General features: G+C 38.6%; 1 protein-coding gene across 10 annotated transcripts; it reads left to right on the top strand.

The window, feature by feature from the left end:
• Nucleotides 1-741: 741 nt before the first annotated feature.
• On the top strand, nucleotides 742-22,710 carry LOC112573226 (cytosolic carboxypeptidase-like protein 5). 10 transcript variants are annotated; one of them, XM_025253402.1, is made up of 20 exons: nucleotides 742-912; nucleotides 1,970-2,087; nucleotides 2,631-2,727; nucleotides 2,847-3,018; nucleotides 3,310-3,476; nucleotides 4,484-4,664; nucleotides 5,309-6,463; nucleotides 7,647-7,816; nucleotides 9,128-9,263; nucleotides 10,178-10,362; nucleotides 10,514-10,683; nucleotides 11,203-11,462; nucleotides 11,672-11,853; nucleotides 13,288-13,605; nucleotides 15,156-15,398; nucleotides 17,525-17,573; nucleotides 19,003-19,021; nucleotides 20,106-20,184; nucleotides 20,448-20,536; nucleotides 20,806-22,710. In XM_025253402.1, exons 2-15 carry the CDS (start codon nucleotides 1,979-1,981, stop codon nucleotides 15,235-15,237), a joined length of 3,384 nt encoding a protein of 1,127 aa, XP_025109187.1. In that variant the 5' UTR covers nucleotides 742-912; nucleotides 1,970-1,978; the 3' UTR covers nucleotides 15,238-15,398; nucleotides 17,525-17,573; nucleotides 19,003-19,021; nucleotides 20,106-20,184; nucleotides 20,448-20,536; nucleotides 20,806-22,710. The 10 variants fall into 10 exon arrangements, with proteins under 10 accessions (XP_025109187.1, XP_025109184.1, XP_025109188.1 ...); XM_025253399.1 differs by adding an exon at nucleotides 16,754-16,967 and having other exon boundaries at nucleotides 20,448-22,710; XM_025253403.1 differs by having other exon boundaries at nucleotides 1,973-2,087; nucleotides 20,448-22,710.
• The last annotated feature ends 650 nt before the right edge of the window (nucleotides 22,711-23,360 follow it).

Raw genomic sequence — 23,360 nt, 5'->3', positions numbered from 1 at the left:
TCTACCCTCTGGGACTCCGCTAGTGGATCCTCCATGAAACCTCTAGCTAGTGTTCAGAGGCGAGCAATCAAAGTCGTCCTGCTAAAGCCGAAATTAGACCACGTGACTTCACCTCTCTAGGCGTCCTTCCTCTTAAAAACAGACTCAAATTTAACAAATGCATTTTCATGTATAAAATACTGACTGGTAAACTATCGCCAACACTCTATCTACTATTTTCCTCCAATAACTCTAGAACCTTCCCAAAACTGAATATCCCCTTTCCTAGACTAGACCTCTTCAAATCAAGTCTGCAGTACTCAGGGAGCGCGCTATGTCCCTCTCCATCTCAAGCAATTGCACTCCTGACCTGCTTTCGACGCCATCTATCTCAATACTTTCAAGATATATAGATAAGCCCTCTAGATTCCTACCAACTCCAGGTGACCTTGTGAATATATGCTAATCTCTTCTTTAACGTACATATCCACCTTCTCTGTGCTTATTATCTTTTATATTTAATGCTTAATTAATCCATTTATATAGTTAATTTCCTTCCCTGAAAAGGGCGAGGGCTAAGTGGAAAAAAGCGCTCAGTTGCTTATTTTACCCCTCGTTAATAAAGAATTGTCATTGTCATTGTCATTGTCATTGTCATTGTCATTGTCGTCCGTGGTTTCCACGCTAGCGTCTGAGCCGGAAGTGCAGACGACATTACTTGTTCACGAGACCAATGAAAAGCTGTACTTGAGATCACGTGGTCAGCAACCATCATAGTTTACAACATGTCGACCGCCTGAGTCTGTATTACGTTTTTCAATTCCACTGTACCAGCACGTATGCCAAATGAAGGCGGTTGAAATCAGTTATTAAACAAAAGTGTTAAAGTTCATACAGAATGTATTGCAACCAGATAAATATAAGTTCGTTCAGGTAAGAGAAAAGTATCCCACATCGTTGTCCTTAACGTTTTCTAAGTCGCCGGCAATTCGAATTTGCGCAGAAAAGAGTAAACTCGATTTATTTGTTAAGTCAAAAGTTTTCATTTCTGTGATCGAAATTTTTTCAAAATTGCTTCTTCGTAATCTGATCTCAATTAATTTGAAGTTATGAAATTTCATCAGACGAAGCTGCAAATGTTCGTAGCTCTCACCCCATTAGTCTCTATCCAGGTAAGTTAATCGCTGTCCTAAACAAGCTCGGGCTTGAATGGTAATTAATTACGACATGCAAGGGCGCCTTTTGCTATGTGCTTAACCCTAATCCTAATATAGCAACTTTTTCACACATTTAACCTATTTATGTGTGTCTTATAGACTAATTATGCTTAAAATAGAAGTTAATTTATTGTAAATTATTTTGTGAGTCCTTTAGCCAAAAAAGTGGGCTAAGTGGTAGCAGATTTGTGAGATATGCTTAATTGCATTGTAAATTAAGAAAAAGTAAAGTAGTCCTGTATCAACTTATCAGTTGTTGGATTCAGATGTTATAGAAACTTACATTCATCTGCAGGCCAGTCTCCTCTCCATCCCTGCCTTTCTTTCATCAACTCTTTGAAGTGTCAGGTGCTCATTTAATCATCATCAACCGTGAGAAGCATGTTGTGCTATGTGGGTATCAAACTGGTTGCACTTAAACCTCCACCCTTTGTTGCCAGTCCTGTAACTACTCTGCTTTCCCCAGCCATCCATGTCCCCCAGTAAATAATTGTCAACAGACAAGTAACATCACATTTACATCCATATAATAAATAGCACATCAGTGTTGAGTGGTTACCCAGTTGATACTCATTTAGTGGCACACACAGTCATGAATCGTGAAAATCTTTTTTTGCTTGTTCAAGACTTCAATATTAAAATCTTCTCCTCCTTCTTCTTAATCACCCTCAGTGGAGCATAGGGCCGCAATTAAAATCTTGAATTCAGTTAATTTTATGCTAATTTATGTTTCTATAGATGCTTACTTCTATTGCTTTATATTACATTGTTAGTAGGTAGCAATGGAAGCGCGGTTTGGAAATTTAACCTTCACGTCAAAGTTTGATTCTGGTAATTTGGCCAGAGTGGAGAAAGTTTCTAAAGAAGATGATGAGGAGGTGTCCAATGCAAGTGAGTGGTAACATAACTTTAATCTTTTTTTACATTTTATATATTTGGTTTGTGTCCATGTATAAAGAAATGTAATTATGTTGACAAAAATCTGTGACATCATTGGTAGATGGAGTTACATCTCTTAACTCAAGATGGGATTTTAAATTATGAATTTTGATATTGCTTAAAATCATGAGTATCTGAATTATAACATGAATTAAATATGAGAATGAGAAGAGACATAAATGTGAAGGTCACATAGCCAATGAGTTAAGGAAGAAGTCATTTGATATCTGTAGCGATTTCCACCTTATTTTCATGCCCACAACAACATTGCAACTGTTAAAATCACAGAAACTATGGTTGCTGATCTCTGCAAATATGGTATGGCTGTATATGAGAATGTGTAGCATACTTTTGTAGTGTGTGTGGACTGGAGATAGTTAAAACAGATCCAGGTAGCCAGTACAACCACATTGTGTGTACAAATAATTAGACGTATCTCTATGTTCATGTAACTACATGTCTATATCAGTTTCCCTCCTGATTTGTTTGTGACAGATGTTAATTACTACCTTGGAGATCTAAGACATGATGCAGAGTTTAATCTGTGGACAAAACCTGACTGTGCTGGATCCCCTGCAGAAAACAGTAACAGGTAGAAATGACTCTTGCCTCATTAATAAACTTTGACCTGTAGTTTGTTTCCAGTGAGGCCTTACACCTACACCATTAGCATGCCAGATGACACAGTAAGAAACCTTCCTCTGTTTGTAGATCCTGGTTCTACTTTGGAGTTCGTGGGTGGGTGCCCAATCGGTTGATTAAGTTCAACATCATGAATATGAATCGACAGGGCAAGCTCTACGGTCAAGGTTACACTCCTTTAACGCGCCTTCTTCCTAGTCGACCCAAGTGGGAGCGCATACGAGACAAACCAACATTTGAGGTAAGCACAAGATTAGTTTTATTAATTTTACAGAGAAAGTTACTGTTTAGTGACAGATGATGAATAGAAGATTCAACAATCTATGATGTAACTGTCTCTGTTTAGGAACTGAATGAGACTGCTAGCCAAGAAAACACACACACTCACTAGTTTATGATGAGTTGTTTTTTGTCTCTTTCGGTGGCTTGCACAGTTATCGCCGTTGCAGCTTTACATAGTTTAAATGGCCATTTGGTCTCCCTCTTTCTGTGTAAAATGCTCACGATCTGCTGGCACTAACATTCCGTTTAGGTAATAGACAACCAGTTCATTCTGACCTTCACCTACCGATTCCCCGACCTCAAGGGAGGGACATGTTACTTTGCCTTCAGCTACCCATGGTCATACACAGAGTCACAGGAGCAGCTACAGATCCTGGACAAGAGATTTGAACACTGTCTCCACATGTCCCCAGGCAGGTGGGTGACCTGATACACCCTGACAAGTCTTTAATTTAGTTCTATGGTAGGTGGTGGTGACTTTCCTACATGAATAAGTGCTTTGGCTTTAGTTTTTGATGAGGTTTTGACTTGCACTGTTGAGCTGCTCAGTCTCATAGTGGCATGCTGTGGCAGCGCCATTAGCACCTTGAACTAGTAATGCCAGAGTTCAGAACATGCCAGGAGAATTTGCTACTTCTAGAATTTATATAAATCCCTGCACAGTTCAGGACATTCCAGAGAAAGTGTAATGTCTTTGGGTGGATTTTATGTCAGGTACTGCAGTAGAACAGGATATACTAGGGTAGTTTTAATGTCACTGCATAGAATTACAGGGTGGTGAAGCCTGGCACCTGTCCTGTTTACCATTATGTATAGATATGTTTGTGAAGACCCTGTAGGCTCTAGTTGTTATGTGCTTGTCAATGTGTGTACTAAGGGCCTCAGTTGTTATAGGGGCAGTCTGGTGGCACAATGATTAGTGCCTGTCACCAATACGGGTCTTATGGGCTCCAGCTGTTGTGTCCCTGTATTAGGCACTCTGGGGCCTGTGGGCCTCATTAGTTACATGTCCATGGTTGACCCATGCACTGCACTGTGCAGGATGGAATTGTTGACTTTAATTACTTGTTTGACTTTAATGACCTGTAAGTGGATTACAGATTCAGTATGAAGTTAAGCCAAGAGATAATGATCATACAAATATGGTCAGCAGAGTAGTATTTGAGTTAATGGCATGCTGTAATAATAATGCAGCCAAGGATTCTTGTTCATGTACTATTCACCAGTCTCGACAGCAGCATATTTACCAGTACTTTCAGAGTGATAGGTCTCATTAATAGTACTGATAACAGCATTGTCATATATATATATACAGTCACAAAGGTCATAAATAGTACCAATAACAGCATTGTCATATATATATATATGTATGTTTATAATGCATGTCAGTGACAGTGATGATCATAACTTCAAATTTTTTCCAGCCCACCAGAAAGACTTTACTACCATCGAGAACTACTGTGCTACTCTCTGGACAAGCTACGTGTTGATTTATTGACTATCACATCCTGTCATGGTAATACATTCTGTCGAGAAACTCGATTTGACAAGCACCTGTTTCCAGATCAAGACACTCCACGATGCTACAAATTCAAGGACAAAAGGGTGAGCTCAGTTGCAGTTGGTGTATTGTTTTTTTTAAATTAATAACTGAAGTTTCTTAAATCTATTTTCTTTCTGGTGGGCCTCTGAAAAAGTAGACACACCTTATGCATTGGCAAAAATGACATCTCAAAGACAGGACTGTATCAATAATAAAGTTTTTATGGGGGCGGGGAAGACAGTAGGAAAGCCACTACTGTCAGGTTATTGCTGGTTTAGTTTGCTGCATGAATTATCCTCCACCAATCACAGCTGCTAGCTGAAAATAATGGTCAGGGATGTCTTGTCTCATAACTTAATGGCCATAAAGACAATGGCTGACAGTGGTGCAGTGTGTGTTGACACAGCAGGTGGAGCCCAACACTTTCCTTCCTTTCCTTTATCTTCCCTAATAAAGCAGGTACCCATTTCTTTTGGAAATCTGATGGGTGGACAGTGGTGGGGGGAAGTTTTCAGCCATAGACCCAAGCAGGCCTTAAATTATTGACCTTCTGCTCCACAATGGAGTGTGCTTAGTACCTTCTTTGAAGCCTCCATGGTAATTGAAGCATACCTAGTATAACGTATAGTCCTTTACAGTCTTTATAAATTTTATGTCCAGTAGCATCACCCACCAGTGAATAGCTTGATTTTGTTTTAATCTTCAGGTATTTCTTCTCAGCAGTAGAGTTCACCCAGGCGAGACACCAGGAAGCTTTGTGTTCAATGGTTTCCTGGACTTTATTTTGCGTGAAAATGACCTCCGAGCAGCGCAGCTTCGACAGCAGTATGTTTTCAAGCTGATCCCCATGTTAAATCCTGATGGGGTCATGCGAGGTCACTATCGAACAGACCAGCGAGGCATGAACCTGAATCGCATGTACCTGGACCCTAGTCCTATCCTTCACCCATCTATTTATGCAGCCAAAAGCCTTCTTGTATACCACCATGTTATGAATCAGCTTCCTCGCCTTGGAGGAGAGCCTTTGAAAATTCATATCAATTTTCCATGTGATGAACAAAGTTCTGGTAAAGATGGCCCTGGTGTCCCAAATTCACCTCAAGAAAGAAGTGGCGGGGACCAAGATGTTTTGCAAAGTGGTGAGCATGATATCACTCTGTCCTCAGATAGCCACAAGCAAACCACTAGGAGACAGAATGAGACAAAGACGAAATCATATCAGCATCCTCTTGTGTCAGCCTCTTTGAAACATGTGCCTGCCATTCAGTCAAATTCTGAAAAGTGGCTGGAAGCAAATATAGCAGGTGGCACTACCAGCTTGGAGCTGCTTTCCCAGCAGGAGTCAGCAAAGGTGGAGCCTCTCAATCTTACTGACTTATACATGTCAGATGAGTCTGCCAGTGACTCCTGCCCTCCAGCAGGTCTTGAAAACAATCAGATTTTTCATGTGAGCTCATCTAGCAGCAGCGTAGTCAGCCTTGACAAGCTTCACTTGCCAGCAACTGGCATGGTCAATGGCCAGGCTGAGATGCATCATGTGGATAGTGAGCTTTGCCTGCATTTGTCAGAACTGAACATGTCAGAAGATTTATGCAGTAACACCCTGGCTGATGATGCCTCTTTTGATTCTGATACAGAAGCAACAGAAAGGCTTGGAAATGAAGGTTCTGAAGATGAAGAAGCATCTCCAGTAACATTAGAAGGGCTGTCAGGAAACTGCTCGCCTCATTTATCGGATGCTCAACTACTTGAAATTCATCCTCATGACAGTGGTGTTGCCTTCTATATGGATCTGCACGGACACGCGTCAAAACGAGGCTGCTTCATCTATGGGAATTATTTTGACAATGAAGATATACAGGTTGGAAAATACTATTATTGTTTACACACCCACCCATGTTTGTGTGCGTGTCTTTGTGTGTGTGTGTGTGTGTGCACATATATGTATGTGCATTGAGCATGTAACAGTATATGTAAATGACATAGTCATACAAACAGGATGCAAGTAAATAGACAAAGACTCATAACTGGAGAGAGAATGCAACAGATCTAGAACTATGCTTTCACTCCCCTCTCTCTGTTTTTCTCTGTCACTCAGAGAAAGGGGGAGGAGGCTATATCATAGCAAGACAGCTGACCCTGTGAACAGATGCTTCTTGAAATCTCATTCAAATAAGTGGCGCCATTTAAACTATGTAGACGCCATTTAAACTATGTTGTGGAAATATAATGTCCGCTGACAGAGACTTAACTAAACCCAAACAAAATCAGGTTACATGTTTATGAGCAGGCTTTATTCGAGTTTAGACAGCAGCCATCACCATCCTAAATAAGAGGCACAGGGACTCGTAGGGTTGCTATACTACCTGGGATCCTCCTTAGGAGTTTTCACATGCATGTGAGAGAAGGTGTAGGTGTGCATGTGTGTTGAATGTCTTGAATGGGTATGTCTGGCAATTATGTTGTGCTGTGCTCATATTGTGTTTGTTATGCTCATGTTATGTTTGTGTATATGTGGTTGGGTTTGTGAGCAAACCAAAAATTTCTGTCTTAGACTTCCTCGGACAGACAATAAAGTTTGATTTGATTTAGTTAGGTCATTGTCCTTCCCATTTTCAGATGCATTTCTTCATGTCTAAGGAAGAAGACTGATAGAAATTTATATTTTAGATTGACTTTGAAGCTATTTATATATCAATTTTGCATAGTTAATGAAGAATTTCAAAACAATGATGTTTCGAGGACATTTCAGCACATAGGAAATAAATGCAGCTGTTCTGATGGTCGAAGTAATGTCAGACATATCAGCATGTATGAAATAATGCAGATGTTATAATAGTGAAAATAGTATTAGAGACATGTAATGGTAGGAATGAAAGTTTTGGTTCATCATAATATAGTCCTAGGGAAACAAGAAAAAGTCTTTCAGCTAATTTGCCAAAAGACACCATTGTTGTGATTACAGATTAGTTTTACTTGGTTTTTATGCCATTTTTATTAACTATGTTCTAGTTTGTTACGTTAAAATATATTTTGTATTACAGTTAGAGAGCATTCTGTATGCTAAGCTTATCGCCCTCAACTCAGCACACTTTGACTTTGGTGCCTGCAATTTTTCGGAACGCAACATGTATCTCAAAGACAAACGAGATGGATTTTCCAAGGAAGGGAGTGGACGAGTGGCCATCTACAAAGCCATTGGCATTATTCACAGGTAGATTATATATATACATTTGCATGGTTTGATGTTTGATAAAGGGTAGGTATTATAATCATCCCCAGATGTGCCAACATCTACGAAGTAAAACCTCACTATTAAGAATTGCTATGATTCACCAAAACTGAGTTGTAACTGACAGGGAGACCAACTAGTCTCCTTTCACTCTAGGAACCATGACTTTAACACCTGTAAATTCAAGTTCATTTAGTCCAATGTTGAATAAAGCTCTTAAAAACCATATCATAATGCTTTTCACATGGGGATTGAGACTCAGTCCCTCAGTCGTCCCTTGACCGCCACCTGTGGTTGTGGGCATCACATGGATAGATGCGGCAGGTGACAGGGCCCACCATTCTTGTTTACTGTGGGTGATAGTCAGCAGGTCCTGTACAGGATGACCAGTCCAGTCTTTAACTTTCATAAGTCAGTTCTTTCTCTGACCACCGCGGCGTCCACTACCAAGGTGCCTTGAAGGGCAGTCTTCGACAGGGTGTCGTGCTGGGTCACGTGACCACAGACCAGCTTGTGTCGTCTGACTGTTGAAAGTAAAGGTTTTTGGTGTCCTACAAGTGTGGCAATCTTGTGATTAGGAAGGTCTTAATAAGGATGTTTTACTGTATGTATGTATGCATGATGTTGCATAAAGAGTAGGTATGACAATTCTTGATGATGATGATGATGTAGTTTTATAACGCACCAGTTTCCGCATCACAGAGATACGCTCAATGCGCAGTGATCCCAGCAGCATGAAGAATTACAGGAACAGGGCTGTAGCCCCAAAGACAAACTATCCACAGAGTCTGTAAGTCCTGGAGGCTCACTGGTGCCAGAGCTTGAGGCTAAGCGTTGGTCTTGGCAGGCAGACAGCAGTCCACCTATACACGTCCATGGTTATGCAACATGGGTTATACATGATTTTTGAAATACTTCAATATTTTGACCCAATATTCTATATTCTGAACACTAACGTAGTGTGCAGAGGTGAATTATCTTATCTGAAATTTCATCTAATGCTGTCGTTTATCAACAAGTAAATATAGATGATGAGAATTGTGATTTCAGTTGCAGGATGCCTTATTAACATGAAGGAAATTTCAGTCATTGATTTCACATTAAACACAAGACGAAGCTTATAAACGTGCCAGAGGGACTGTTCTGTTCCTCGCCAGTGTAAGCCTTGAGGAGCCTTTATGCTATACACATATACCATATTCTCTTGTTGTCTTTCAACAGTTAAAATTTGAGACGTCTTCTGTGAATTGTATCACCACTTCTTTGACAGTTACTCTTGTTTTACCATTACAGCTACACTTTGGAGTGTAATTACAACATGGGCCGCTTGGTCAATTCAGTGCCCCCTGCCTTCAGAGATGATGGTCGGGCCACACCCCCTCCTCTGGCAGGGTTCCCACCAAAGTTCACTCAGGCTCATTATGAAGAGGTTCATATTTCCAAATCATCTTAATTGGGATTTGGTTTTCTAGAAACTTTTTTGTATTTTAATTTACAAATAAATATCTTGTGTATATATATGTTGTAGTATGTGTGTGTATAGAATATGTAATGTGTACACCTTGATATATTATATATATATAGCAACATAGCATATGTAGTATACATATCTTGATTATTGTAATATATGTAGATACATAATATACATACCCTGGTATATTTTGTAGCTGAACTGAACTGCATTTTGACTACAAAGCTTACTAAACACACTAAGGCCAGACCATCAGTTAGTGGCAGTTCCTAAACGCCCTAATACCAGTTCTAACTCGTATGCATCAGATGTGCTATCTAGTCTAATATACCTCGTGTTATGTTCTTTTTTTCCTTCCATCTACCACACATGGGCAATTAACTGACCTTGGAGGCCAGAAAAGCATTTTCCCAAAAGTGTGTTCTGTTTGGTGCGTTTTTTCATGTCGTATTGGTTAGCTTCTGTCACTTCTCTGGGTAGTTAGCCTTTTTCATTATGTGACTGTGAGGCAGTCCCTACATGTAGGTGGTCATGTGGGAGTCCCATGTAGGCAGCTATAGAGCAGTCCCATGACTCTTGTAGGCAATCATGTAACAGTCCGATGTAGGCACCCAGATAGCAGTCCCATCTAGGCAATCATATAAAAGTCCTATATAGCAGTTCCACATAGGCAATCATATAGCAGTCTCGTGCAGGCAATCCCAGTATAGCAGCCCTGTGTAGGCAATCATATAGCAGTCCTGTGTAGGCAGGTTTTCTTTTTGTAGCAGTACTTTTATCTGGACAGTGTGCAGAATATTTTTGTACATGATAGTTGAGACAGACTATTTCTGCATGTAGCAATTGCTGTAGATTATTTCTGGACATGACAGGTTGGGAGAGCTGTAGCTGTGGCAGTGCTGGACATGAGAGATACCAATCCCTGGTCCCGAGTTAGTCTATCCGAATACAACAGCATTCATGGGCTCAGGGACTGGGTACGGCGGTATTTACGCAGCTTGCGTGGTGGGCCAAGGATTCCACGTAATCCATCACTGAAGAGCATGAACAAGAATGGGTAAATATTTCAAGCAGCTGTTATGGTCCCAGTTTTCTGAATGATGATGGTGTGGCAATTTCTCACAATGTTCTTACTGATGGTACTGGCTTCTTGTTATGTGAATTCTTGGCAATACAGACTTACTCAGGGATGTTTAATTCTGTTTAAGCAACAATGGTTTACCTGGGAAAAGTGACTTAACACCTGTCCAGAACACCACCAGAGTATCCGCTGGTCGCGTTATTGGCCTTGATTCTAGCAGCCGTGCAAGTGCCATTCGACAAACTTCACAGAATAGCGCCACAACTGGCAGACGTGAACTGGCGCCAGTCAAAGAAGGTTGACCCGTTAATTTTCTCTGTGTTTCTATTTTCATTTTACTCTGACCTTGATTTGGAGTAAAAAAGGATCAACACTAACAAACCAACAAGTCCCTTGTATGTTCATGATAAGGTTAAAGGCCAAACTTTCATCCTCAGACAGGAAAGAATAGAGTCAGTCCAGAGTGCTTGCTGCCCCAGAATATCCACTGAGACATCCAGTACAATGTGTGCTCCTCACTTCCCCACTTCGGGTCAAACTGTTCTTACCTGCCATAAGCTAAAAGTTTGGGCTTTAAATAACCGCATAAATAAACACATGAATGTGCATGAAAACACACACACACATCAGTGACTTATTCAGACACATGGCTGTACAAACACATGAAGGTGCATGAGGACACATGTACACACATGCACAAGCGTTGTCTCTATCTCTCACACAGTACACATGTGCAAGTACTATTGCTTAATCACTGAAAGGGGGACAGACGCAAACAAAATTTGTAACTTGCTGATACACACTTTGTATGTGCAGCCACCCGGAACACTACGTTCTCCAACATGCGCACCCAGATGAGACGCCACAGCAGTACTAGCAGCTCCCCTCCAAAACTGAGCTCCTTAAGTGGACCCTCCCTCCCTGTCCCCCCAGTACAGACGCAGGGCAACAGTGAGCATTACTCTATGATGACGACCTCATCCATAGCTGCAGATACAAAAGTGATGCGACACTTTTCAGCAGACAGCAGTTTTCGGCTTCATGGGGAAGATAAAGTGCAGCAACTTAAAAACTGTGTTTGTACAAATATTTGATTGATTTTATTGCTGATACTTTCTTGTCTATATCTTCTCTGTTCTCCCTACAGCTGTCCTTTCCTGCAGATGGTTGTATTTCTTGTTCACCCTGCAGATAGAGGACTGCATGTTTTTTTCTTCTCTCTTCTGGCAGCTCTTTGTATTCTATGACCTCTTTTCAGGTACCTGTGTGATTTGTGTTTTTGCAGGTAGCTATAGCCAGACGCGGAGGACCTACAAGCCGAATCCCTCTTCCCACCAGTCAGTCCCGTCTGACACTGACAGCACAGGCCAACTCTTTGTCCGATGCTGGCTTGACAGTCAGAGTCTTATCAAAGACTACAATTCTGGGGCAAACACAAACTGGAACTTCCAATTTGTCACCTGTCAGGTAAGCTTTGGAACAAAAACATCTTATTTTCTGCAAGTTTTCTATTTCTTGTATGGGAATTTAGAAGTTTAGTGTGTGAGAGCATATAACTCATAACATGACATGACATCTTTAACTCATAAAAGTCACATCGTAGAGGATTGTTACAAAGACCCGCGCGAGCGCTAAGATTACTGCATAAGACAGTATTACGAAGGGTGTTCAATATTTTTTTTTCCGATTTCTATTGGTAAATGAAGGGAAATAACTGCAGATATAGCTTAAAGAATCAATTTTTCAGCAATTGCCTTTCTTAGCATTGTTGCGTTGGTTGTTTCTTGGCGGAAATTTCGAATTTTCCAGAACTAGCCACTACCTTTTGAAAACAGCTAGTCAAAGATCAGGTGTTTTGCATCGCTTAGCACAAAAGCATGTTTTGGGATCATATGCAACACTAATCTATGTGCTTAGATTCTTCATGGATTATTCCATGTGTATTTCTGCAAATAAAATAGGTTTTCGGCAAGATTTGTGGTGATAGAACCCAGTTTGGTGTGGTAGCATGCTCCAAAACAACTTTGTATGCCATTCACTTACCTTCCTGGATATCTAACTGTAGCAAAACACAAGCTTAAAAATGAATTCAAGTTAGACAATTTGAATTCTAATAATAGTTTATCTGTCTAGAAAAACAAAACCCATAGCTGTACCGTACATGGTTATTTTTTACAATTTGGTGAAAATAATAAAAACTCATGCATCCTAAGAGAACGGCCGGGGATAAAGGGGCACAACTCTGGTGAGTGAATGCCAATGACTCATGGCCATTATGACATGGAAGAAATATGAGTATACTGACAATACAAAACAGCATGTTCAATAGCAATATATAAGCAAATGTATATTTCGTATAATTTGAACCTAAGTATATGGTCATCAGGTATATTTTCTTTCCAACATATGACAGCAGTACAGAAAAGAAGGCAAATTGTAGGTCTCTTGAGTCCAGTATGTTTTTTCTTGTGCTTGCTGTTTTATGTTATTCATGCATTACCAAGTTACATCTCTCTGAACACAGCAGTATAGATTAAAAAAATACACGGTTATGCAACCCTTCTACCAGTTTGACATCCCTTTGTAATGTGCGATGTTCCTATACGTAAAGGTCAGCCAACTATTTATCAAAGCTTAGATTTTAAAATAAAATGTAAAACCCTTCCTTTCAGTTTCAAATGTGTTAAACAAAATCAGGTTTATTCAGTAACTTCTAAAACATAAAGACAGTTGTATATTTCTTCATAGATGTCAAGTTTATCCAATATAGGCTTTTCTCAAACACATCACAAACTAGTGCATTCATGTGATCTTTGGATGATGATTTGTAGACTCTTTAATGCTTATACATGGAAGTCTACTTGAACATGTATCTGCTTTTTGGTTTTGCACTGATGGCAGAGAGAAATCAAACTTTGCTTTCATGGAGTCAGCAGATGCCTCCCTCAGCAGGACTTTGCCTGCCTCTCTACTGCAGTCCACCATGCAGAACCAACCACTGGCCCAGGTTCACATTGTGGGCTCCCAGATGTTACAGGCAAGTGCACCACCTCCATCTCCAACCCATTCACAGGCTCAGGAGGCTCCGCAGCCTTCAAGGGCACTCATGTCGCTGGCAGGTGCGCCATCTCTCTCTTCAACTCACTCCTTGCTTCATAAAGACCAGCTTCAGCCTCCAACAGGCCTCAAGTCTCTGACAGGCATTGGAGAGTCCAAGAGGTGGGTAGAGAGCTCTGGCAGGTGCTTGTTTCCTTGACAGTGTTTTCAGAATATCAGCATATTTCAGTACCAAGGACAATAGTTGTCATATTTTATTTGTGGTGGTCAGTTAACTCACAGAGTCAACGTCTTTGCTGACAGACTGCTGCTCACCTCACACCCTCTTGCTTTTCCTGCATCCCTTTTTTCTTTCTGAGCATTCATCGTTAGTCAACTGTCATTTGTCTAAAGCCACAACAAAATGTTGTTGAACTGCAGGAATCAAAGAAATATGTGCGATATCTAAGTCAAATGTGTTCAGCTGTCTTTCATAGAAAAATAATTTTTGGTTTCCTGGTTTTTCTTTTATATATTTTTAAACAAATGTTAAAAGAGTGATTTAAAACAAAAAGAGGTTCTGATGGGACAGCTGCTTTTAAAATTGCCTGCTCTTGTTGAAGAAATAATTGTACATTGCGGAGAACAAATGGCACCACAGATGTTAATGCCTGATGGAGTCTAGTAGCATCTTTCTCTTTGACCTTTCTCACTTTGTGCTCTGGCAGAAAAAAAAACATTTTTCACTTGTTACTATCCTTTACATCTTTGTTTCCAAGTGAGAGGAACTGGACAGGATGGGTGAAGATGTTTCACATATCTGAACTATATATATACCGTGACTAACTTGCAAATGAACATCATACCTTTCATCAACTCAATCATAGTTGTAAGGACATTGGCATTATAACTAGGCAGCAAAGGGAGGCAGCAGCCCCCTCAAAAAGAAAATTCTGAGGGGGCAAGACTATCTGTTTGCGCCCCTTCCCCACCCCACCCCCCAGTCAAGCTCAATTAAGGCTTCAGCTGTGATTTTTCACAAAGTACCAAAAAAGTAGAGGAACAGAGAGAGAGAGGCAAATGACAAATCTTTATTTATGAGAGTAACAGAATGAGCAAGAGTTCTACTTTTTTTTTTTTTACATCTAGCACTTGATCTAAAGAAAAGAAAAAGAAACACTATTACAAAACAAAGGCATTCATCAAAAAAGACAAAGTTCTTTGTAGCACATTGATGTGCAAACCTTGAATATGATTAACATAATTATAAAGTTTATCTTATTCTGAGTATAATTCTTGTGATTGCAATAACTGGATGAGTTATTTTTCAATGAGCTTTCGTTTCTTGTTAAGTGTTGCTTTGCCCTTTAGCACTAAACACAGCAGATGTTATGATGCTACCAGCCTGTACGCACTCTTTTCTCTATTGTGTGTGTGGATGGGGGTGAGCTGGTCATAATAGAATTGTTTAAAAAGTATTATTTCATATTTGTTCAGGGTGAATGGATTCAGAAATGGGCTTGGCTAGTCAGAATATAAAATATGTAAAGAGAAGGAGAAATGAAATGAAATTATCAAAAATGCTTTCACTTTGATGTTTTTCTCTTGTATTCTGATTGGGCCTCGTTGTTTATTTTGACGGATTTCATGGGCCTCTGTTTTTGAGATCCTAGAATGTCAGACCATGCATCTGATTTTTTGTAAAACTTAAAAAAAATATTTTGTTAATGCAGCAATATGCCTAAGTCCCAGACGTCGCTATTGGAATGTAAGACGTCGTACACAAGTAGCAAGCCCCAAACCTGGGGTCGCTAAAGGTCAGAACAAGGGAGCTGTTAGTGGTGGTGGTGATGTTGAGCCTGCTAAATCACACAGGTGTAAACGTCGAGGCCCTCGTAAGCCCATTGTAGTAAATGAAGCACCTGTTGTGGTTTCATCTAAGATGACTGCTGTCCAGGAGGAAGAGATGGGGCAAGGTATCAGTAGCTTCCTCTTTTACTTCCACAAGAATCTGTTTTAAGCTTCTTGGCTTCTGGTTGTTAAGAATAATCAGTATGCGATAACGTTGTATTGTATATTGTATTGCACTTATTTGGAGCCAGCTACACTTTACATACAGTTCTATCTCTTCTGTTCTCAAAACTGTGTCTTACATTTGATCCACTCTTTTGTTTGCTGTGAAGAATGTTAGACATTGGTAGTTTGCTGAAGATAGCATGTATGTTTGCTTTATTACAGCAGCTTAGGCACACTGTAGTTTTCCAATGTCTCTTGCATTGAGGAGTATTTTGTGAAGCAGCCAAATGATTTTCAAGTTTGCCTCTACAGATTTAAAATAACCCAATCAGAACATAGTGTACTTTGCTAGTATGTTGCCTTTGCTCTGTTAAGAAGATGAAGCACGAAAATATTGTTCAGCAATGGCCTCACTGTTTGGATAAATCAAACCGAGAAAAGAGTTATTACAAGGAAGATTGTGCGATTAGACAATTTATGGACTGTTTTTCTACAATTCCTTTCCTTTGACCAAATTAAGCATTTAAAGGTTTTCTTTTAACTGTTTAAACAAAAATGGAATTATTTTTTGTGACTATGATCAAATGGATCTATTGGTATCTCATTTTAACACAGATTTATACATCAAACATAAAACGTTAGAATTTCATGCTTTTATTTTAGGAAATAGTTGTTTGTATTTATTGGATTTTTTAGCAATAGTAATCCATTTCTTAGCATTGTCACTCATGTGGCCATAGTTTTTACAACACTGTATTGTTTATGAGAACAAATGAACACCAAGCATGCAGTGCTGTATAGTCTATGGTTCCTAATGAATAAAAACAAGCATTACCATAGTGTTTGTGGTAATAACAACAGACCAACAGTGCTGTATTGTTTCTAACCACTAACAAACCAGTATACAGTACTGTGTTGTCTCTGGCCATTAAATGAAACTATGCATTATTTTCTTGCTTTTGGCAACAAACAGTCCTGTATTATTTCTGGTCACTTATAACGAGATAAGCAGTCCTGTATTATTTCTGGCCATTAATAACAAGAGACAAGCAGCCCTGTATTATTTCTTGCTGCTGCTGAACAAGAAGCACGCAGTATTGTGTTGGCTTTCTGGTTTCAGATTTGGACATTTTGCACTGACCGCTGGTAAACAATGCTTCTCCCACTCAAACCTGGGTGTTTTATACTAATGCATTGCTGTTATTATAATTTTTTGTGTGATATTCATCTGTACAAAATATAACTGCAGGATTTACAGCAGATAATAAAGCTGGACAACTTTTTAATTATTGACAACTTGTCTCCTCTTTGCCAGTTTGCTTGTGTGGCCTTCCCTTCCTCCCCTTGTCTACAGCCCCCACCTGACTCTTACTTTGCCAGTCGGCGCCCCTCATCATTGTACGCCTTTGCCTCTACATTGCCAGTTTATTTATCTGCCCTTTGTCCCTGACCTCGCCTCATCTTCTTCATGGATTGATTGGCAGTTTACCAATCAGTTACAGATTTGTATTGCTAGCGTCATTTTGATGGTTAGTATTCACATGATGCTGTCTTGGATATTTCAGTTCTTGGATTTAAAGAAAATACTAATGTAGGACAAATATTGACATAGGGCAAGTACTGATATAGGACAAAGTTCACAAAGAGTTGAAGAGGAAAAAGCATTTTACTTTTTTTTTTGTCCTTTAAAAGGCAGAAAGCTCTATAAATAATTTTTTAAACATATTTTGTTTGCATGTTTACAAGTCTTTATTTATGTACACACACACACAAAAAGAGAAAAAGATCTTCGATGTGCGTGTGAGATTTCCTTACCATCTGATAAGTATTTTGTGTCACCATTATTACAAGTCTAGAAAAAGAGAAGCTTTCAATGTGCATATATTTCCTTACATTGTATGTGCTATACATGTTTCATCTGTTTGTGGATAACTATTATCTTATTTTGCTACATATAAGAAGATTCAAGTCTACATTGAGAAACATGATCGCATTTTGATGGGACATCTAATTTACCACGAGAGAATATTTTATTTAATGTATGCTTTTCATTTAAAATTGCTGTCTGATTGCTTCTTGACTTCAGTGCATCATGGGAAGGAAGCAGATACACCATATGTCAGACTAACACCCAGGTAACTGTATACCTTGCTCCTAATTCTTTTAGTTTTATAAAAATGTATCTTGTTGAATCATGAACTTAATTGAGCAGTCTGTTAAATGGAATCTCCCTTCCATATTATATTTAAATAAAGATGCTACTTTGAAAGGTGAATGACTTCATGCCTGCTCATCACACAATCAACATTGCAGTGTGTTTTGTGTATTCGTGGTTTTATATTTAGCCTTACCTCATAGCAGGGCTGTGCATGCTTGCGAGGTCTCAAGTGGCAGGTCAACTACTTAGACCAAACTTTGCAAAGTTGACATAAGATCACAGCCTTCTTGAGAGAACTAAAACAACTCATTTAAAATATTTCTGCACTTTGGTAGGTTTCTATTAGATTTAAACAGTTTAATTGTTATATTTTGATTGTAAAAAATGTAAAGTTTAGTGATTGTAGAACTATTTGACATATTGCCTTCGAAGTGGAACATTGTTAAGTGCTTCACTACAAAAGTGGCTCCAGGCACAAAAATAGTATTTCTGTTTATAAAAATATGATCAAAGGGCTTGATTAAGTACTTGTTAAAACCACTTTAAGGATCATAATTTCAATGTAATTTTCTCAGGATCGATTGTTCAAAGTTCTCTTTGCCAGCCCTGTCAAAACAAAATCACTATAATGTGGAAGCGATATATCCAACTAAACATTAACCATCAAATGGTAGTTACAGGCATTGTTAGACTGCTAATGCCCATTGAATGAGATCATACTCACAGAAAGTGTTTCCCATTTATGTATATGAAAAAAAATCTAAATTTGCAGGTAAATAACACAAAAAGAAATGTCACTGTGTGCTTACATTCTGCAATATTTATTTTGCGCTTGGTAGACTATTGCAGATATTGAAAATGAGAGCCAGGCTTAACCTTTGTGACCTTGTTAACACCTTCCTAAGAGAAATGGGAAATAAATGATAAATTGCGGCTCTGTTTGCCAACTTACCAATGAATTGAATCTTCTTTTATTGCCAGTCTACTTTCTATCCCCTTTAATGTGCAATCTGATTATTTTGACATTGAACTGGTTCTGTTGCCATAGCTCTTCCCACCTGCCATTTCAGTCTCTTGCCACATAAGCCAGGTGTTGATTTTATTGCTTTTCTCATTCAACAAAGTCCCCTCCTACTGCCATCTTCTAGAATCTAGAGCCTTCTGATACTGCTTTTCTCCTGCAGCCTTCACACTGCTGACAGCCTCGTTATATTGCTTTCTCCTACAGCCTCCTTATACTGCTTTCTCTTACAGCCTCTTTATACTACTTTTCTCCTACAGCCCCCACCATCCCGACCTAACCTTTTTCCAAACCTGTCATCATCTGCTCCATGCTCTTTATGTCATGTGAAAGAAATCTGCGATGTTCATGTAATGAGATGCCATCTCTCTGTACACTTGCACAGGATCATCACCTTGTCAATGGTATGTTAATCTTAGAAATGTTCCTGGTTTACTCACACACTACAGATGGTGCTGGCAACTGCTGTGTTCTTTACTGCTTTTTCTCCTTCCAAGCCACCTTCACCTTATAAGTGTAGTTATTATCTGCTGTTTCCTGTGCACTTGTGCGTGTCCATGTGGCCATGTTCTGTCTCATGCTACTACCACTATGTTCCTGCCAGCTTTTTTAACAAAAGCATTAAAAGCATTAAGCTTTTTAAGAATAATAATAATATGCATATAGTGCTTTTCAACACAATGTTTACAGTAAGGAAACCAAAGTAGTTTATTGCTTTTTGCACAAGACAGGCAGATGTCAGTTTTTTTAGTTGTAAGTTTGGTTATGTATCATGTAAACAGCAACTATTGGTGTATCCATTACTTTGTCCTGTCTTTGAAGAAACATCTACAAGTTATAAATAAAAAGATGAGGTGTCCAACAGGGTTTGACATGCTTTTAATGTTCCTGTGCTTGTCTGCTCGTGTTTCGTGAAGTTATTAGTGAGAATCTTGCTTGATTACATCTACTATGCATCACAGGTTCTTTTTTTTTCCACCTCATTGGATTTTTTCTTAGATCTCCTTTTCTTGTTTATGCATTCCTGTGTACCCGTGCATTTGTACTCACATCCGGTCACAGTCGCAAATTGATGCTAAATATATCTATGGAATGAAATATTTTATGGGGATGCTCCAAAACTTCCTGCTTAGTGCATATACCTATGGAGCCAAAGTTACTAGTTCAAAGCCTCAAGGAAATGTTTGGAAATATGTTAATGAAAGTAGGTATTAAATGGTTACGGCTAGCATACAGAAAAGATATATTGAGAGTAAAATTTCTATTAGTAAAATGAGTAATTTTCATTCCTCTTGTGAAAAAATTATTTATAACAAATGAGTGTAGCTTTCACTCCCATATGCCAAGTAAAATTTTTTTTTCCCAGGTGTGCAAAATAGTATATACCACTTGCCTTTTGTGTCGGGTATTTAGGGTTTTACACAAAAGCAAAGAAACATCACATTAACTTTAAAACCTGTTTGTTTTTTTCTGTACCTGTGGAATCAGACGCACCACCAAAACAGCTGTCAGACCCAGCTCTTGCGTTTCAGTACAGCAAACCGCAACAACATTGACAATCAGATGGGTAAATATGTCAGTGTAACTTGAATCACAGAATAATGGCATATAGCCTCGTAAGATTTGTTATTTTTATATATTTATAATTTATGGCATAATAAATATGTCTATAATCACACAAATTATCATCTCAGCATTTAAATACTTGACCATTGTTGGATACTTTATCCTCTTTAAACACTCGCTTAGAAAGTCAATTCTGTTTTGAAAACGTCATTGTTAGATGAAGTGAAAAGCTGTGTGAAAAATCTTTGTTTCTATTGCCAACAGGACATCCCATCAGAGACCCCAGCAAACAAATTGAGAAGCCAGTTGATGAGCACTGATAATAAGCGAAGGAGAATCTTTTGGGTTGACATGTAAAAAAATAAAACTTTTAAATAGCCGTGATAGCTGCATATTTTTAAATATCTCTCAAAGAGATACAAAATTGCATCAAATAGCCAGTTGCTATTGTGAATAGGTGCAAAAAGCACCAGGAGTTTGAAATGGTAGCACTTAAGTGTCTTTCTTTGTGCATAGCTTGGGTGATCGACTTCTGAACCAATCACAATTGCTTTTTCTTTTTTTGCCTGCTTTAATCTTGTTTACATTTCAAAATTTTCTTACTGCTTATGTGTGACTCTAGCAGCTGATGTGTGGCTAATAAGGGATAGGTGTGGACCTGTCATGAAGATTCTGGAGCTTTGTGAAGAAGTTCGTGTTAGGAACTTAACATTTCTGACCAAGAACTACAGCCTTGTCAAGACCAGAAAAACTTCAGAATAACTTACATCTCTCTACAAGTTTGCAACCTTTCACAGTTTTTCAAGGACTGGAATGTTTTTAAACATTGGAGATTAGATCTTGTACACCCTGGGATACAAAGCAGCAGAAGCTAGCAACAGGTTGCCATAGAAACAGACCTGCAGAGTGGAATATTTCTTCAGCATCATGTTTGCTAGACTGGATTGCATTTGGTTGTTTCCAGACTTAAAATTATTACAGGTTTAATCCACATAATCTTTAGTTTCTTATAGCAAGAAACATGAAGACTGATCTTATTGAGAAGATTGTGTTTTTTATTCTTGATGACATAAAACAAATCCAATCACTTAAAGCTTTGAACAAGAGGGAACTGTATGTTATTTTATTATAGTTAATAATTTTACGTGAACATTGAAGTCTTTCAAACTATGTCATTTCTTAATAATTCGGGCCAAAGTACAGATGTTTGTTTGCACTTACCCATATGCTGTAAGGGAGTGCAAGCTGTCAGCATTTGACTTGTGGAGTTAGCTGGCCTGAACCATTCTCCATCTTGAACCGTTTTCTTCTTTTTCAGTTTCAATTTCTCACCAGGATTGGCGGCAGTTTAATGATGCTTTTTTTTTTTTTGCATATTTACGGCTGTTCAGAGAATGTATACCCAGCGTATCACTTCAGTCTTCATTATAGAATGGGCCAATTTTTTCAAATGATTTTCTAACATGATGATTCCAAAATCGAGAATATTTTACCAACAGTTTTTAGAATTGAATGCATTCTGCCAAGATGCAGCAGTTGAGATGTAAACTATAACATAGGAGGACAAAAGTCCTAGATACATGCACTGTATTGGCTAGCATGCACTGGTATGATGCAGGATAAAAGCACCATATTGGTCACCATGCTCCCTGCTACTTTTTATAAAGACCAGAAGTTTGGTGTGGCCCTATGTTAGGACATCTGTGTGCATCCTGAACATCACCTGCATCCGTCAGTGCAACATGCGAGCCCACACCGAATGATATTACCAAGTAACATTAATCCCATATGATGCATCTGGACTGCAGGTTGTAAAGCTTGGCTTCATGTATTGCCTGTCAAAGCAGCTCGGTGCCTCCGATAACATAATAGTGGATTTGTAAACAAGGTTTGTCATGCAAGTCAGTGCTGACTGGTAAGGTGATAAGGAAAGGCCCGAAAATCTGCACCATTTAGTAATCAACTACAAAGCACTTGCATTAGACTGGAATAATCTGTTTTGATGTGCTGTTGTGTGCAATCTTTAGTGGTGACAAGGCCATTGTCACACAGCCAATCAATCCAACCAATCTCCAAGGAAATTACTTTCACCAAGACTTGTGTTACAGTATTATCAAACTGCTTTATGCTCTACTTTAAATGTGATACTCCATAGATTTTGTGGATTACAAATGTAAATGTTAAATCAGCATTATCACTTGTGCATTAAGCTTAGAGGAAAATAAGTTTACATTACCAAGAGTTGTCCTTTTTGGGGGAGGGGGGCAGGTAATTTGGGAGGTGATGCTTCTACCCAACATCCCAGGCAGGATTCTCCTGAGTTCATTAAACCTGCCATTAGTTTTGATAATAAGGAAACTTTACATCAGTCCCTGTATTTGTTTTGAAAATAAGGAAACTTTACATCAGTCCCTGTATTTATCAGGAAATAGATTTTTAAAAATTCAATGCAAATTGCCAACATTCACTGTATCTACCAAAATTCTATGCAACCGGGTATGAGAATAAAAATGTTTTGCACATTCAAGTCTTGTCTTCAGAGAAATTTTTAAAATGTTAAGTGTTTTAGCTGCATTTTCATGGCAACTGGAGGACTGAAAAAGTTACCTCACCTTAGTTTTGTCCAGATATTGTTTCCACCAGTTTCTGAATGTGTAATTTTTAACAGGAAAAAACCTCAATAGATTTCTGTTGTAAGTAGATTTTGTTCAGCAACTTTAATCTTTCAACTAGACTTTGAAAACAACCTTGAACTCCTTTTTTATGTATATTAATGCATTTTAAAAACTTGATTTTATTGCGTGAGTACTTAAAAAATAAAAATTCGTGTCTGTGCTCAAGTATAAGAAAAGTTTTTCAAATTTGAGTGAAGCATAAGGGAGACAAAGGATGACATGTCTTTCTTCCTTTTGCCATTACCATCATACCCTTGGATTGAGAGCAGCTTTGTTTTCAAATCATCATTGAACAACATCTATAGTAAATAAATAAAATGTAGGAATAAGTTTGGTATAACAACTGCATGTGCTTCAGCTGCATGTTAAAAATGTATTAATGCCAAACATTTTTTTTCTTCCTTGTGACGTTTGTCATTTAGCAGACCAGACCACAATAAACATCCTATTTATGTGAGATTTTTAATGCAAGCACTTACTTTTTTTTTAGTATCATTTTTTT

The sequence above is a fragment of the Pomacea canaliculata genome, linkage group LG10 (genome assembly GCF_003073045.1).
Source record: "Pomacea canaliculata isolate SZHN2017 linkage group LG10, ASM307304v1, whole genome shotgun sequence".
In the NCBI taxonomy this organism is placed as follows: Eukaryota; Metazoa; Mollusca; class Gastropoda; order Architaenioglossa; family Ampullariidae; genus Pomacea; species Pomacea canaliculata.
Note: the sequence above shows the minus strand (reverse complement) of the source record. Positions and strands in the feature narration are given on the sequence as shown.